At 40.6% G+C, this 17,797-nt stretch overlaps 1 protein-coding gene across 1 annotated transcript in view; it reads left to right on the top strand.

Annotated features, from left to right (window-relative positions):
- The first annotated feature begins 2,798 nt into the window (after positions 1 to 2,798).
- BACE1 (beta-secretase 1) overlaps positions 2,799 to 17,797 on the top strand; it is a 705,087-nt gene continuing 690,088 nt past the window's right edge. The window contains exon 1 of the mRNA XM_044080958.1: positions 2,799 to 3,612. Coding sequence (XP_043936893.1) covers positions 3,292 to 3,612 — 321 coding nt within the window. The 5' untranslated portion in view covers positions 2,799 to 3,291. The remainder of the gene's footprint in view (positions 3,613 to 17,797) is intronic.

Below are 17,797 nucleotides of genomic sequence, written 5' to 3' on the forward strand. Positions count from 1 at the left end.
AGTCTAATATACTTTACCAGCCCCAAGAAACTATTTAAACAGTTTTTCCACAGAAAAATATGTTTAAAAGTCACAACAGTCTCTCTCTCTCTCTCTCTCTATATATATATATATATATATTCTTTAGAATTGAGTTTCCCCATACATTAAAGTAAGCTAAACATTATAAATAATAAGTGGAAGTATTTTTCCCACCAAGGGAACTTATCTGACCAACAATGGAACTGCATAAGCCTACTGTTGATCCTCAAAAGCCCACAGAGGAGGTTTTCTCCTCTGTGGCAGGAAAGCCCTGAAGTGCTTGGGGCCCAAACCTGTCTTTTTAGGTTCAACTCAAGGTTTGGGTGGATGGAAGGTGCTGTCATGCTTTGGTAGCCGGCTGGTTGTTATATCTTTGCAGAATATAACCCATATATCTCAAGCTATTGCAGCAGTGATGAGTATGAAGAACATTTATTTACCGGGGAAAGTCCAACTTGGAACAAAGCCAATTTTCAGCTGAGAACTGGAGAGAAATGCTCCAGATGCATGTCTTTTGACATATGGGAGGAAACTGGAATACCCAGAGGAAACCCACACAAATGCAGACGCCACACAGAAGGCATTCCAGCCGAGAATCATACCGGAAAACCTCTTGCTGTGAGGTGACAACGCTACCGCTACACCATTCAAACATCATTTATTCTCTTACGATGTTCCCGCCATGTGTGTCAATTTAACACTGACATAACTTCATTCTACCTCTCATCTGTAGAGATTTTCACACACTTTCCAGATTTTTGCTTCCTATTTTGGTCTGGCTGTTCCCCATAAAAACTGTGTGTTTTTTTTTTGACAAATCACTGGGATGATCTAAGGATTAAAAGTCACTAAATAGTGAATGACATGCATTTGAGTTTCAGACTTCATGTCTTCCAGAAAATGCATGCTAACACAAATTCTGTTATTCTAGCAACTTTCTAAGAGCAATATTTAAAATGTGTTTCTATTTTAGGGCCTTTGCCCCCCCCCCCCATTAATTCAGGATTTTTCCACATTTCTTGGGCTAAGAGGTAGAGAGGTAGGAAGTCTGTTTGACAGAGTTGGTACAGTGTATTTGCATATTAGATTTGCAGCTGACAACTTGTACCTCTCACTTGAGAGGTATAAGTTGTCAGTGGCAATACCTCATTAGATGAACAAACCTCATGTGGAGTAGTGTTCCTCAGAGTTCCACACCAAAAGGGTCTGTCACACATTCAGTGTTACGTATTTTTTAACTGATATCCATGGTAAATATAAAATAATCATATTAATTCATTAAAACCAGCATAATTTAACCATCCTATGACCTTCCTATGAAGTTGCTAGTAAGCTGTTAGTATGTGTTCCACATTTTGCCCATTTGTTCCACATTATGAGGGGTAATGTTCCTACTTTTTGGAGATGGAAGGTTGAGAGCTATAACTTAATTTCAAATCTACATGACTACTGGAACTATAAGGGATGTCAACACACACATAAGATGCTAAAGCTATTTTTGTTTCATAGCGCACGTACGGGAATTCTGGAGACTTACTAAAGCCGCGGTGGTGCAGCGCCGCGGTAGCATCGTAGCCTCACAGCAAGCGGTCCTACCGTTCGATTCTCGGCGGGAACGCCATCTGTGTGGATTCTGCATGTTCAAAAGACATGCGTGAATGGGCGTGCCTTCGTTGAAGGTTGGGCGTCGGGCTGGCACCCCGGCACCGTAAAAATCGACTGCCACTCATTAGCGGACCGGAGTCCTGTGGTGACCCTTAACCGGGAAAAGCCGAAAGAAAAACAATTATATTGTGGTTAACAAATTACAAAGGTTGTAAGCCGTCACCGTGAATGCAAACCTCATGAGACGGTCGTAGGGTTGCCACCTTTTCAAATGCCCAAAGTGGGACATTTTTGGTACAAACGTCAGATTTTGCAGGGTGAAACATACCCACGACCAATACAAAGGACAAAACTTCATTTTTTGCCTAAATAAAAGCTTATTCTTGTAGCATTTTAGTTGTTTATTCTGTTTATTATAACATTTAGTTGTTTCAGATACAGAATAACTGTTTTATGCAACTATTACATAAAATATAAGAAATGTTTTTGTCCTAAACTCTCAGGACATTTGCCATTTTTTTGCAGGACACTACTGTCCAAAGAGGGACTGTCCCTCGCAAAGTGCGACAGGTGGTAACCCTCGGGTCGTGTGGTTATTAATTGAGTTATATGACTTTTAGGGTGATGTAATACCCCGGAAAATGCTTTTTTTTTTGTTATTATAATGTTAGGACTTGTTTTAAGCTTTGTGTTAACATTGTTTTTAAGCATCGTGTTTATTTTCATATGTACGTTTTAATCTGTCGTTTTTTTTTTTCTATCCGTAGAGTTTTCGTTGCACTTACCTCATCCGCTTTCTTTTGGAATACACAAACTAATGTATCAAACGCATTTTTTTCTGCAGAATGACACGTCTATAACTGACACGTCTTTCTTTTCCATCATTCCTTACTACGTCAAAAACACCAAACTGTAGGCAGAACAGGTTCAGTTAGTTAAACGAAATATGAATTAAATCTAAAGACTATAGCACTGCTTTGGGTGTGGATGTCAAGGCAGTAGCCCTAATCGGCCAGCAGAGGGCCTACAATCCACGAAAAACAGTACTAGCAGTGATTCCAAGCAGTTGGCGGTATGGGTGGAGTCTGGGCATGCACACACACCCAACATCCAGGCCCTGTACGTTTGCTTTCCATTGGTGCTGAAAACTACACCTCCCATCCACCTCTAGGAAGGCGAAAGCAGTGAGTCCTTCCGGCAGTACTGTATCAGTTAGCAGAGGAGGGGATTGCTGCTGCCGCTGCTGGTGTTGTGATTATGGTGGATGGGTGATGCTGCTGCTGTCCCTTCTAGAGGCTAGCAATGAACCGACAGCAACACAAGTCGCAGGATTTTTACACGGTATCCCATTTTTACAATAGAGAGGACCCCGTTTAATGCATCTTCCTAACAATCGTATTCACTCATGCTGTATTCTTGACTCCCACCTTGGGCCAAATTTTTATAATTGTATTATTTAGAACGGACATCAGTTCTGCACATTGGATGCACTGCTGCTATTTGCATACCGTTACGATTTGAGTCTTGCATCTTCGCTGTTTACAAGGAATTGTAGTCTTGTCAATATAACTTTTATCTTTTTTACTATTTATTTTGTTGATCCCTTGAGGAAGGGAAGATATCCAGCTTTGTTGAGTAAAGATAGTTATCATCTTTTCCAATGCGATGCTGCTAGCGATGGATCAGCCTGGTTCCCCAGCAATACTGCTTTTGCTGCTGGGTTCTGGGCTCGCTATCTGGCCGCAGGTGGCCTATGATGGTAGGGGCGAGCATGTAGGGGTGATGAAAGTCCCTCTGAAGAACGGACTGCAAGAGGACAGACCATATAACAGGATCCCTCCCTCGGGATCTAGTCTGAACCCTCGCCGTCGTCGAGATGCTGTCAGCCGCGGTGGTTCCTTCGTAGACAACATGATCGATAACTTAAGGGGAAAGTCCGGTCAGGGCTACTATGTGGAGATGACGATTGGAACCCCAGCCCAAAAGGTAAAGCAGATGACTTCAGACCTTGTTTGTGTATTACATTTGGTTTGTCACGTCAGCCGAGAGGTAATTGAACTATTTAGCTGTTGAAACTTCTTATTTTTGAATAAGTACGCTATAATTTTTCAGAAATGACTGATAATCAAAAGGTATTCAGAAGTGTATAATGTGGGTGTAGAATATTTTGTTAGTATCGATCAGCGCACAGACCATTCATTTTAAGTGCAGAAGACTGCAGGATTTCTCTAGTGACTTTAACCTGCACATCTGTAAAAGTGTACTCGTTTTTATATAGGGTATCATTTCTGCTTTGTCTGTCTGTAAACAGCAGTTTAGGTGATGTATGGTTTTCTGTATATTGAATATGTCATCAGTACCTTTATACCTGCCCATCAGATTCCTGATACCCAGCATCTACTTTTTCTGAGCAAAATCTGTTAGACACTCTTCTCTGATGTGTGTAAACAAAGGAATTGCAGTTGTGGTTGAATGGTTCTGGGGATGTTCCTAACTACAGACTATTAGCTAATTCATCAGTTTGGCAGATGGTCACATCATAAGAAAATAGATCACAATTTAGGTAAGTGTATAATTATGAGAACAATTTAGTTTTTCTTCCTAGAATATGTTGGTTTGACATGGGTTTGTGTATTTGTTTTAAAGTGCTGTAAATGTTTTTAATACAGTACTAAAAAGAAGGGTAGATTTCTCATCCACTGTTCCCACAGGGCCCTGTACTTATCCACATTACCCACAATTTATACCTTGCATTGTTTTATGGAAACTATTGTATATATGTATGTTTAATAGCTTTTAGATGTTTTCTAACATTATTGTTTATGTTTAAAAACAAATTGCTAAATGCCATGTGTCTTCCCCAAAAAATCTTTCTTTTTTCTTTGCTTGAGATTTTGGGAACTGTTGGCTCATGAAAGTTGTCTGAGGGTGTACTACAAGTGCTTTCTTGCTATTAGCTTGCAACAACACACGTGCTCACTGTCACTTACTCGAAAAGGCAAGTGCTGTAACTCCCACTAGTTTGATCTGATTTAACTATTTAGTCATCCAAACACCTGACTCTTTTAAACTGTATAGTCCTACCAGAGCCCTAACTCTAACCATAAAACTTCCACCCAGTTCTTAACCCAATTCCTCATTTTCTAACCCTAAAACTCCACTTCCCCTCCCTAAAACTAGAATCCCCAATTGCTGCATAAATCTAAAACTCTAACCCGTCTCCCTAAACCTAAATTCCCTGATCACGCCTCAACACTAAACTCACTTCCTTCTCCCTAACTTTAAAACCCCCCTCCCACACTTGCTCCCTACAGCTGCTACACTTATTTCGTTCAAACTAAAAAAAACGTGTTTGGGAGAGGTGCGGCAGCTGCTTGCCTGAATTCATATTCAAGATCTAGTGGCAGCCTGCACAAGCTACAAGATTATCAAGTCCCTGCCTTTGAAACAATGGTCTTTGAGCACTTAAGACTCGAACACTTGTTTAAGTTTCCTCTTTGGTTGATTTATGCAAATAAAAATGGTTTCCTTGAGCTGTGGTCATTTTTTGTAACTTTGGAAAGCATAACTCTACAAGTTAAAATTATCTCTGAATAAGTTTATCACACCATGCCGCCTGAATTTGATTTCCAGAACAATGCAGGTGAGCTGGCCTCTATGCTTACTTTCCTTGTTTATCCCATATTTTGTGAAACTTACCTTATTATCCTTAAATAAAAGTGGATTTTGAGGATACTGTGACCATTTTAAAATGTTTCTAAAAATGGAATATGTTGTTTTGCTTTGTTTAGTTAAATGTTATAAAATGTGCTGGAACAAGAAAAAAATGGAAATGCGAATTGTAAAGTGAAAGAAGCTATCTAGATAGTATTTTGGTCAGAATCAATAACCATTCTATTATGTTGCCTGCTAAATTTCTGAGAAATGAACCGTTAGCTGCACCTGGAACCAAACTAAGGAATATTGGAAATTTAAGTAATTAAAAACCCACTTCATCTTGCACAGTTCTTTTTCCTGCAGTAAAATGAGTATGGGTTTCAGCCCCCCCCCCCAAAAAAATGAATAAATAAATAAAGATTCCCGATTGCAAGTCTGTGTGGAAGAAACGAGCTTTCCTGTCTATACCTATATTTTTCACTGTCATATTTCTTTGACAAGATGGAACCAACTTCATCTCATAGACACAACATACAGTAATAAGAAGAACAGAGTAGGAGTACCTCTTAAGAAGACAGGCCTTTTCTCATTATTAAAATAATACATCCAGAACCATATCTAATTTTTATAAAGTAATTTTTGGGGGAGGCTGCCATAGAGCCATGTAACTGGCTACACTGGGTAAAAAGGCAGACTACCAAAATGGCTGGACTTTCTTTTTGCAAACACCAGTCTAAATTTCTGGCATATAACAGAGAATCAGGAATCATCTTGTGGTTCATGGTGCACTAATAAGGCTTATGCATAGTTCAGTGTGCATGACTTGAAGCACTCTACTACCTGAAGAACTATCATAGCTAAAATGAGGCTAACAGTGAGTGACTGACCATTAGGAATATTATTAGTCAATCCAGCAAGGAGGGTGAGACTTAAGGGCAGTAGTAAGTTTCCTTTCAGCTGGTAACCATATTTGGGTGTACGTTCTTAGGTGATGTGGCAGGATTATGCCACTAACACCTCCATATTGCCAAACTGCTGAATTTGAGTTGTGGCAGGAAAATTAATTGATGACCATATCTTTTAGAACTAGCTAAGAACCTGTCATCATTTGCATAGCATGACTGAAGTAAGGCAATATGATACTAAAAAACTTTACGTTGCAGATAATTGCATCAAAGTCACCAAAACTTATAGAACTTTTAAAACAGCAACACGTTCTAGATACGTGTTGCATGTAAACATTTCAGGTAATATATTTTGAAACTTTTTTTTTAAACTAACTCCAAACTGAGCAATGCATTTCATACTTTCAAAGTAATACATACGTTGTGTTTTATGAAGCCTTTTTTAAAGTATATGTCTAAATTTTGGCTTTACCTGCATTTTTGGGGCATTTTGCGGGAGATATATCTTGGATTATTGTGGACATATATGTATTTATGCATTTAGGTGTTTAAGTTGTTCTCTGTGATCTGAGCAGAGGTGTGTATTTAATTTTAACTAGATAATTTTTACAAGATGTCTTATATATTCTGGGTGGAGAGTCAGAGTCAACAAAATTATTAAAAATTAACAGTCTTGTTAAGGAATGTATCCCATTACTCACAGTAGTAATGAGGCCCTTGAGGTCTTCTATGGCACATAGTTCATTACCGTACAAATATTATTGTTTGTTTTCCTTCCCTTGCTTTGCTAAAACCAACTCCCCTTTCTAGAAGCTATTGTCTTACTTCAGGGAGGATCACTCTAGCAGTAAACTAGAATACTTTGGTTTACTCATCAGGAAGTTGTGTGTGTGCCTGTCTATATTTTTCTGTACAGTTTTATCCCTCTGCATAGGCCATCACAGGCCTTGTTTCAATGGAGATACCAGTGTAGGGTGCTGTGAATTCCCTGTATAGACAGCACTGGGATTCATCTGCATCATTCCTCATCACTTTGAAATTTTGAGAGTATGAATTGTTAGGCTTCTGTATATGTGTCTTTTCATCATTCAGAAGGCCTTTATCATCAAAATCACTAAAATAGACCTCTGTTTGGAATGTATGAATCAGTTAGCAAATGTTTTTATGTTAGACAGAGGGCTTCTAAATGTCATGACTGTGTGCCTGTTTTGTTTGGGACCAAAAACACAGCAGTCAGAGCTAGGAGTATTGCTTGAAATTTAATATAGCCAAGTACTCAATGGGAATTAAGACATTAAATTAATGTCTAACTGTGATAAAGTAAAAGTTGTGGCACCTTTCCAGTAGTAAGAAAAGAATCATAAATGAAGGGCCTTCAGGTCTCATTAATGTGCTGTCTGTATTCGTCAGTCATGTTACCAGGTCTCATCTCCCCAAGGTGTGCATTCCCCCACCTGCCGCACAATGCCCTTAGCAACCATTTAACTATTCTTATTTAGCCCCTTAGCCTGTCTAAACTTTGGCAGGATTTTACTCATAAATTTCAACAGCTTAAAATCAACATTAATCCACAGAATACTGCCCGGTCTAAAAGCACTATTAATTTCAACAAATCGCAGTGGCTGCTCGCAGATGTATATGCACAGACCCTTGTATGTTTGAATACTTCATTCTAAAAAATGTAATTTTGATAAGGTTTTAAAACTCTTAATGAAGTTTTCATCTTTAAAATGTGATGTCTTTAAATTGTTTTTTTGTAGCATCCATCTTATCCAACCCTAAACGAGCATAGAGACTAGATACTAAGCAACTTTAAACCAATACTCCTTGTTTTATTTATTTATGTTCTCATTTTTTCTTATTTGATTTAACCTGCAGTTGGGGGAGCTTACTTTAAGGCATATCCGATGAAGTGATTATGTAAAAGCACTATAGATCAACCACTGGAATTGAACTACCCTTAGTTTTATATAATATACGGTTTCACATAGACACTGTCAACCTACAAAAATCCCAACCCACAGATCCTTTTACATACAATTTCAGGACTCTGGTATTTTATTTAGACTTTTCAATTCAGACTGGTTAGAGGGTCTGGTTTTAATTAACAATTGTTTTAACAAATGTATAACAAAGTTTTTCTGGCACCAAAATGTAAATTCAAAATAATTAAATATTACGTGGTTTAAAGGGGGAAAACTTTGTAAAAGACCATCACCTTAGGCTTCCCATTGGCACACCTTCCAGATTGGTACTTCCCCTGTACATGCCCCTATACTTTATGTAATAAATGCTGACCACTTCTGGTCACATATTCAAACAGTGGTCATCTGTTTTGATACTACAAAGACTAAAGATTCCAAACAGAACAGGACTACATCCAGAGTCTCTTTTTTCTTTGCTTTAGCTGTGAATGGCTTTTAACTCAGATTTTCTCTCCCTAACAGCGACTGCTCACCATAGGGACACTGTGGAGACCACAACCCCCATTAGAACACCACCACCTATAGCAATGGAACACCGAATATCAGGCAGGAAAGCTCATGTTTCTTCCAAAAGTTACTGCCATGCAAGACTGAGCGCAGTACATTCTAACTCTGGGCAACCCAGTAGGCTTTATTGATGGAATTGACCTCTTTCAACCATTTTCAGGTAAACTAGGGACATTTTTGTTCCATTACATATGTTTTTGGGCCTTCTTTTGAAGCTGTGTACAAAACGGGGGGCTTATCAACTGCATTCAGTTCAACAGCGTTCTGGGTTTTAGGGTTATTTTCTTAAGCAGTAAGAAAAAGGAAATGTTAAGTTCTCCCGATGTTCTGAAATGGAAATGAATAATGAAGTAGAAGAATCTTCTGAAATGTGGAAGTGGCAGAGAAACACAAAAAAATGCAGGGTTCTCTACCATTTTCCCCTGAGGGGGTTTCTGCATGTTCAACAGCTTCCATAAATGAGGCTCATAAGTCATTCTCAAAGCTGTCCAAAGAGGTTTAAATATGTCAGTCATAACTAACTACAAAAATTAAATCACCAGCCCCTACCAGGGAGTGATGTCAGTGTATAGGCAAAAAGAAAGGGATAATAGAACATTAAGTGAAAGACCTGCTTTGGTTGGGTTTCTAGTTGAGTCTAGAACAGAATCTGCAGTTAAAAAAGGGATAACTAGTTGGGTATATAAAATATTGCATGGCAACTATAACAGTCAATCAAAGGAGATTAGAAGGGATTGGGAAGAGAGACTGGAAAATCAATTTACAAGGTAACAATTAGAGGACATATGTATGTCTCCCAAGTATGGAGCAAAGTCCAGAAGGTTTAGGATCTTTGCTTAGAAGTGTTTGCATAGGTATTTTTATACCCCAAGCAAACTTCCAAGAATTTTTCCTCAGGTAGATAGCAAATGTTGGAGGTGTGATTGGGAAGAAAGAGGTAGATAGGAACATGTGTTTTGCAGGGTCCCCTTTAGAAACTCAAAATCCCACTTACCCAAAACCCAAAAGACCGAGACGAAAAGCCCGACATCCAGGACCATCTGGAATGCCGACAAATCACTAACGGTAAGTAACCACTTGGCAGCATGCTGACCTTTGCCCCTTACCTCAGTGGTAGTACAATCTTAGAGTTGGTATATTTAGTTAGGAGGGATGTGGGGGGCAAAGCCTCCCACATGGATGGGTGTTTTTGTGCTTCAGTGTTAGTGTGTTTGTGGGTTGGGCAATTGGTTACTTACCTTTAGTGTTTTGTCTGTGCTCTAGGTGGGCGGTCTTCCTGGATGTCGGGTTTTATGTCCTGGTCTTTTGGATTCTGGGTAAGTGGGATTTCGGGTTTCTAAAGAGGATCCGTTTTGTGAATGCAATGAGTGGGCAGATATTGTCTAGACATAATAGGGCCTTATTACAATTAATTCTATTGGCTGCTAAAAAGCAATTACTAGAAAATCAAAAATTAAAGTCTAACCCAAATGTGTTTGAAGTACTGAATATTATAAAAGAGAAAAAAAGAAGTGGAAGAGGGATCTTTAGAAAAGATGAGGAGCAAATTACATAGAAATAAACAGAAATTGTGTGAACAATACATGCAGAATAATGTTCAGGAGGAGGATGAGTAATGTTTAAGGGAAGGCAGGAATTCAGCAATTTATGTCGTGTTGGACTGATGATAATTACAAAGAAAAAGGAAAGATAAGTAATATATAATGCATGTAAATGGGGAAATGTTAATATGGCTTGTTTTCTTTTATGCTGATGTATGTTTGTCTGTGTCTTACGTGATAATTTAATAAAAGTGTTAAAAAAATAAACAGCCAGCTTAATCAATACTTTCATTAGAGCTGTACAAAAATCATACTGCAGGTATACAAGCTGACAGAGCCTGCAGGATTTGGTGCGCATAAATATGTACATTTGTAAGATATATCTTGCTTTATACATTTGAAGACTGTAAGTTGCCCTCACCAACCTTGACACCTTTGACCTATCGGTTCACAACCTACTTTATCCTAGCCATTTCATTATGGAGTATTTGCCAGAGAGTACCATAAAATAGTTCAAGAGACAGCAGAATTGCAGTCCTCTAGGTTTGAAATGATGTAGGACCTATGCTTGTTTTCTTTGGAGTTATAATAAATGGCGCCTTTGCCTATATGATCATTGGTAGGGAAAGGAAAGAGAATGTGGAAATGATTCCCTCTCCTCATTTATTTCATGGGGGGAGGAAGAATTTTGTGGGTTTTTTTCTGGTCTTCTCCTGAGAAGATGCAGGCAAGTATATATTCCACATGCCCTGCTACTAAAATAAGAAACAACATTTTGTCCCTGTAATATTCTTCAGTTCTTGTTTTAAATTACTACAGATTTTCAGTTAGTCAGATTTCACTGGGCATCTTATTACATGGGCATATTTTTGGAGGAGCAAGTTGAATGTATGACTGGTATTTGTGCGAGTGCCATTAAAAAAAGAATATTTCTGAAAAACACTTTCAGTGATAGTTGAGGTTGCCCTTTTCCCCACTGCTATGTAACGGCAGAGTTAGTGTGTAGATATATATATATATATATAGGTGGAAAGTACTAGGCTATCTGCCCGAAAGCTTTTATAAGCCTAGCCGTAATGTGTTGGCTTTTGCTGCTCCCTTGGATTACTTCCCTGTGCCTCTGTCCAGCAGAGCCATTGAAGTGATCCCTGGGGTAAACTTTCTGTTTACCATCCACTCGTCAAGGTTTCTCTTGAAGAGGGTAAGCGAGGAGCTCTGCCTAATGTAGACTGGAATCTTGTTCCAGTGCATGGGAAATCTCTGGGACAGGAATCTATCCCTCCAGCACGTACTATTTATTGTTGTGGTGAGGTTTAGATCCCTGGAGCGTGTGGTTCGAGAGGATATGGTTTTCTTTTGGTGGAGCATGTTCATCAATTCTGGGTTGGACGTGGCCTTGTATGTCAGGCAGAGATCACCTCTGAGTAAGCGGTATGCAACCGAGTACAGCTGGAGTTTCTTCAGTCGAGCTGCATAGGGCATTTGATTGAGGCCAGTGATCCTCTTGGTGAGGTACATCTGTGGTCTTTCCAGTTGTTGCAGGTGTCTTGTAAGGTACATCCCAAATGGGGCATTGTACTCTATGATGGGTCTGATGAGTGATGCATAGAGGGGCCCAATGACCTCTTTCGATCTGGATGCAAACCCTTTTGTGATTAGGTGGGCCACATAGAAGGATTTTCTAACCACTTTGGCAATGTGATTATCAAAGGAGAGGTTACGATTTACTTGGGTCCCCAAATCCCTTATTACTTCTGTATTTAGGGGGCTACCACCTATGTGATAGTTTGTGGGTACTTTGTTTTTTCCAAAGGGGATGACTATGCACATTTTGGCATTTAGCTTGAGGCCATGGTTTTGACACCAGGTATCTGTCTCAGTGAGACCCTTTTGGAGGATGTCTGTGTCAGCCGGAGAGTCAATTATAGCCCCTAGTTTGCAGTCCTCTACGAACTTGGTCAGCCATAGTCTTCCTGTGCTTGCTTGTATCTCTGAGAAGTATATGCCGAACAGGAGGAGTCCAAGGACTGAGCCCTGGGGAATGCCACTTGTAACCGGTTTAGAATCAGACTTAGCTCCCGCAACTCTTAACATGTGGGTTCTGTCCGTGAGCCAGTTGGCAACTCATCTCGTGACGTAGAGGTTTCTGTTCAGGCTGATGAGCTTGTCTATAATACCTGAGGGGTTAATGGTGTCGAAGGCCTTTGCGAGGTCTAGGTAGGCTGTGTGGACCACATTTCCCTTGTCTGTAGCCTTGGTAACTGTCTCAAAGAAGTCCACCAGGTTTAGGAGGCATGATCTGCCGTTAACAAAGCTGAACTGGGTAGGGTCCAGTGTTTGGAGGTTCCCAATGTCTCTGTTAATGAGATCCATGATGATGTGCTCCATTGCTTTGCAGACCAAGCTAGTCAGGCTTGTAGGGCGATAGTTCCTGGTGTCCGTTGTAGCTCCACCTTTGTGGAGCGGAATAACCGTTGCTGTGCACCACTCTGTGGGCACGTAGCCTGTGGAGAGGCTGAGTTTAAACAGTGTGTTTAGGTGAGGGGTTAGTTCATCTTTGAGCTTGTGTAGGACGCAGCCTGGGACACCATCCGGTCCCATTGATGCTGTGTTTTTGGCTTTGGAGAGGGCTGTTTTAACCTGAGTGTCTATGATTTCAGGGGCAGTACATTCTTCTGGTATAGTTATGGGCCCTTTTGGGGGTGAGAGGGGGGTGAAGTTTGCACTGACTCTGCCAGGATGTTGGCTATATCAGTCGGTTCAGTGTATTTTGTGCCATTCTGCACCAACTCTGAGCAGATCTAAGAATTGCCACTTAGATTCTTGACATAGCTAAAGAATGCCTTGTGTTTATCTTTGGAGTCCACGGCAATTTTTCTTTCAAAGCAGGCCTTGGATGATTTTATGAGGGAACGTAGTTTCTTGCTGATACTGATCAAGGCTATATTCACTTCTTGGGATTTTACTCTTTTCTGTACTAGTTTCCTTCTTCTGTTGTGTAGCTTGTTTATGGCAGGGGACCACCGGACTGGTTTCCTTTTCTTGGAGGAGTGAGTCTTGGTTTTGTTTGGGATAGCACGATCCATACATTCTTGTAGGTGCCCGTAGAGTGCATTAATAAAGGATTTTGCAGCTTGGACAGTGTTATCCTTTATCATGGGAGCTTTGAAACTTATATGTGTGTGTGTGTGTGTGTGTGTGTGTGTGTGTGTGTGTGTGTGTGTGTGTGTGTGTGTGTGTGTGTGTGTGTGTATATTTTATACATATATAGGTGTGTGTGTATATATATATATATATATCTTTGGAGTAACTGCACTCACTGAAGTTATTCTTAGCAAGCCAGCATGAATCCTGTTTTTTTAGTTGGCCTGTTTAAGAACTCTTTTCTCCAAAGAAGGTATACTGCAAAATGATGACGTTGAAATAAATCAAGTTGACTACTACACTATTATTCTAAGTATTAAAGAAAGGTAATTCCTAGCAACATAACTCTTGGGGAGCAGATCTCAAAAGACAGACAGTCTGTATAGCCTCAACCTCTTACATATGCATTAAACCTATAATGCCACCAATACCTGCTGAAGGGATCTTAATCTTCATTGTAATGTTAAGAAAAACCTGCTGGCGGGATAGATGTCTTTCCCAAAGGTTGCCCTGGCTATGGGATAAACTTTCATTCCACATCAAACAAAATAGCTGTCTGTCCCTCTTTAAAGTCAAACTTGGTGAGTGGATGGGGATCTGTGAAGTCATTCCTGGGCTATCTCTCATCTCCCTTAGCATTGTTTTACTTTTTACTACACCAAAGTGCACACAATGGGCTTGCTGTTTGCACCGTTTTGTAGTTATTTCAAGAATTATGAAGCCAGTCCCTGTTTAGTATTTCATGTTATCTCCTCATTACACCTGTCTCATCTGCTTATAATGGCATAAGCAGGGTAATCATTATTTTTGTGCCATAATATGATCGCAGAATCATTTCACTGCTTGTTATACTGCATCATTTTGTGTTTCACATTTAAATCCCTTTTGGGGTAGGTTCTGTTGGGAATGCATACCCTGCTGTCATATTTACATAGCCCTTTGTCACTTTCTCTGGTCTCTTCTCCTCTGTAGAGTAAATCAGATTATAGGCTGCTTACATTTTTAGTATTGATTTCTTACCTTTCTTTGCCTATACTCTAAAGTGATAGGATTATAACTTTTTGTATAACTTTCTCTCCTATGTAGAAGTTTTGTTCTGTGGTTGTTAAATATTGCATTTAGTGGACTTTGGCCAGCAATTGGTGTAAAGTTCTTGCCAAACAGATGCATATAAAATGTTCAGAGACTCATGCTATTGCCGGTGCGTTTTTCTCTGTGTTGAAATGCATTTTCTGCTGTCTGAAAAATTGTGTGCAAGTATATAGTTTTTTTCTTTCATCCTCTTTCTTAGGTGGAACAGTATTCATCCATGTGGTCAGGCTACTGATGTGCTAGCTGACTTGCTAATTTTAAATTTCTCACTGCATTTAGACAAGTTACTGTTTATTTCTCCTGCAGCTTATATTTCTTGTGATTACCTCTTGTCCATAGGTGTATACTAGGCTAAAGACCACAAGGACCTTTTTATGCCTAGCCATGCATCATAAATGTATCCAACAAAGTCGGTGCCTTAGAGATTATATGTGTACGCTTGAGCATGCACAGGCAAACATATACATGTCGCCTCTATCCATTAGAGACACAGGTGATAGACCAAGGTTGAATTTCTGATCTCCCATCTGCTGGTCCAAGTTATGCTTGAATAGGGTCAGGGAAGAACTCTGCTTCACATGGAGGGGAAGTATATTCCAGAGAAGGGGTATTCTCCAAGACGTATACCTGTCCCTTCAATATCCCAAAAAGGGAAGGCATCCTTGATCAATACTAGCAAGAAACTTCGATCCCTCATAAAATCATCAAAGGCCAGCTTCGAAAGAAAAATCGCCAAAGACTCTAAAGATAATCACAAGGCGTTCTTTAGCTACATCAAAAATCTGGGTGGCAGCTCACAGATCTGCCCTGAGCTGGTGCAAAATGGCACAAAATACACTGAACCCACAGACATTGCCAACATCCTAGCGGACAGGTTCAGTGCAAACTTCACCTCCCTATCCCCTCCAAAAGGGCCTGAGTCTATCCCAGAAGAATGCAGCCCCCCAGACATCACAGACGCACAGGTGAAAGCAGCCCTCTCCAAAGTCAAAAACACAGCATCAGTGGGACCAGATGGTATCCTGGGCTGCGTCTTACATGAGCTCCAAAATGAACTAAACCCTCACATGAATTCACTTTTCCAACTCAGCCTTACCACAGGCTATGTACCCAAAGAATGGCGTACAGCAACAGTGATCCCGCTCCACAAAGGTGGCGCCACAACGGATCCAGGGAACTATCGCCCTATAAGCCTGACTAGCCTGGTCTGCAAGGCTATGGAGCGCATCATCATGGATCTCATTAACAAAGACATTGGGAACCTCCAAACACTGGACCCCACCCAATTCGGCTTTGTTAAGGTCATATATTGCCTCTTAACCCTAGTTGACTTCTTTGAAACAGTTACCAAAGCCTTAGATGAGGGAAAGGTAGTCCAAACAGACTACCTAGACCTCGCAAAGGCCTTCGACACAATACCCCACTCTGGTATCATAAATAAGCTTACCAGCTTAAATATCAACACATATGTCACAAGATGGGTTGCAAACTGGTTCAGGGATAGAACTCACATGGTCAAAGTCGCGGATGCCATGTCTGACTCTAAACCAGTTACAAGTGGTGTCCCACAGGGATCAGTCCTGGGACCCCTCTTGTTCTGTATATACTTCTCAGAGGTACAGGCAAACATGGGAGGACTGTGGCTGACCATGTTTGCAGATGATTACAAACTGGGAGCCATAAGTGACTCTCCGGCTGACACAAGCATCCTCCAGAAGGGCCTTATGGAGACTGATACCTGGTGTCAGAACCATGGCCTCAAGCTAAATGCAAACAAAATGCATAGTCATCCCCTTTGGGAAAAACAAAGTGCCCACAAACTACCATCTAGGAGGTAATCCACTAATTACGGAAGAAGTAATCAGGGATCTGGGGACCCAAGTAGATAGTTACCTCTCCTTTGACAATCACATTGCCAGAGTGGTTAGAAAAACCTTCTATATATCCCACCTAATCACGAAAGGATTCACATCTAGCTCTAGAGAGGTCATTGTGCCCCTCTACTCATCACTCATCAGGCCCATAATTGAGTACAATGCCCCATTTGGGATGTACCTTACTCGACACCTGCAACAGCTGGAGAGGCCTCAAAAATACCTCACCAAGAGGATCGTGGGCCTCAAACAGATGCCCTATGCAGCTCGACTAAAGAAACTCCAGCTCTACTCAGTTGCTTACCGCCTACTCAGGGGTGATCTCTGCCTGACATACAAGGCCATGTCTAACCCGGAATTGTTGGACATGCTCCACCTCAAGAAAACCAGATCCATTAGAGCTAAACGCTCCAGGGACATAAACCTTAGCACAACAGTAAATAGGACATGCTGGAGGGATAGATTCATATCCCAAAGGCTTCCCGCACTCTGGAATAGAATCCCAGTCCATGTTAGACAGAGCCCCTCGCTGACCCTCTTCAAGAGAAATCTTGATGAGTGGATGGGAAATCGTAAATTTGCTCTTGGATCACTTCCATGGCCCTGCTGGACAGAGGCTCAGGAATCTAGTCTAAAAGGGAGGCGAAAGCCAACACATTCTGGCTAGGCTTATAAATGCCCTAAGGCAACTAGCCTAGTACCTACCAAGAACCTATGAACCTATGTCCCATGTATGTGCAAGCAAGGTTTAAGTCTCTGGATCAGGTACCTCTGATGCTGTTTGTTTTGTGGGTATGCAAAAGGTCCATCAGAGCAGGATCATGGAATACCTTGTATGCCAGGCAGAGATCACCTCTCAACAGTCTGCAGGATACAGAATTTAGTGATAGGGCTTTGAGGAGATATGCATAGAAGATGTTGTTAATGCCCTGTATTCTTTTTTGTGAGGAGCCTCTGTGGACGTTCCAGGTGTTGTATGTGCCTGGTTAGGTACGTACTGGAGGGGCTTTGTACTCAGCAATGGGTGTGTTGAGGGCTAAGTAACAGTGGAACGATGACTTCGTTGGACCTAGATGCCATATACTTGCCTATAGGTTACTGTCTACATACATCCGCAAATCCCTGAGTACTGAATCCACTCTTAGGGGCGTGTTATCACTGAGGTAGTTTCCTGGGGTAGCCGACTTCCCATAAGGTACTGTTACACATTTCTTTGCACTGAGTTTTAAACCTTGTGTTTGGCAACAGTTATTTATATTAGTGTAGTTACTGTTGTATGTGTTAAGTATGTTAAAGTAAACAAGTACTTTTTTGTAGTTGTAAGAATACAGGCTTTAAGAAAGGCTGGACAGAAGCAATATAAAGTTAATATGCTGTGATCTTAGACGGCTGTGGTGGGGAAATTTATACTGTGGCTCTCAGGTGGACTGTAAATGTTTTAGGTGTGATAGGGAAGAAAGAGGTTA

The sequence above is a fragment of the Protopterus annectens genome, chromosome 8.part0, assembly GCF_019279795.1.
Source record: "Protopterus annectens isolate FY-2018-M chromosome 8.part0, PAN1.0, whole genome shotgun sequence".
Classification (NCBI taxonomy): domain Eukaryota; kingdom Metazoa; phylum Chordata; order Ceratodontiformes; family Protopteridae; genus Protopterus; species Protopterus annectens.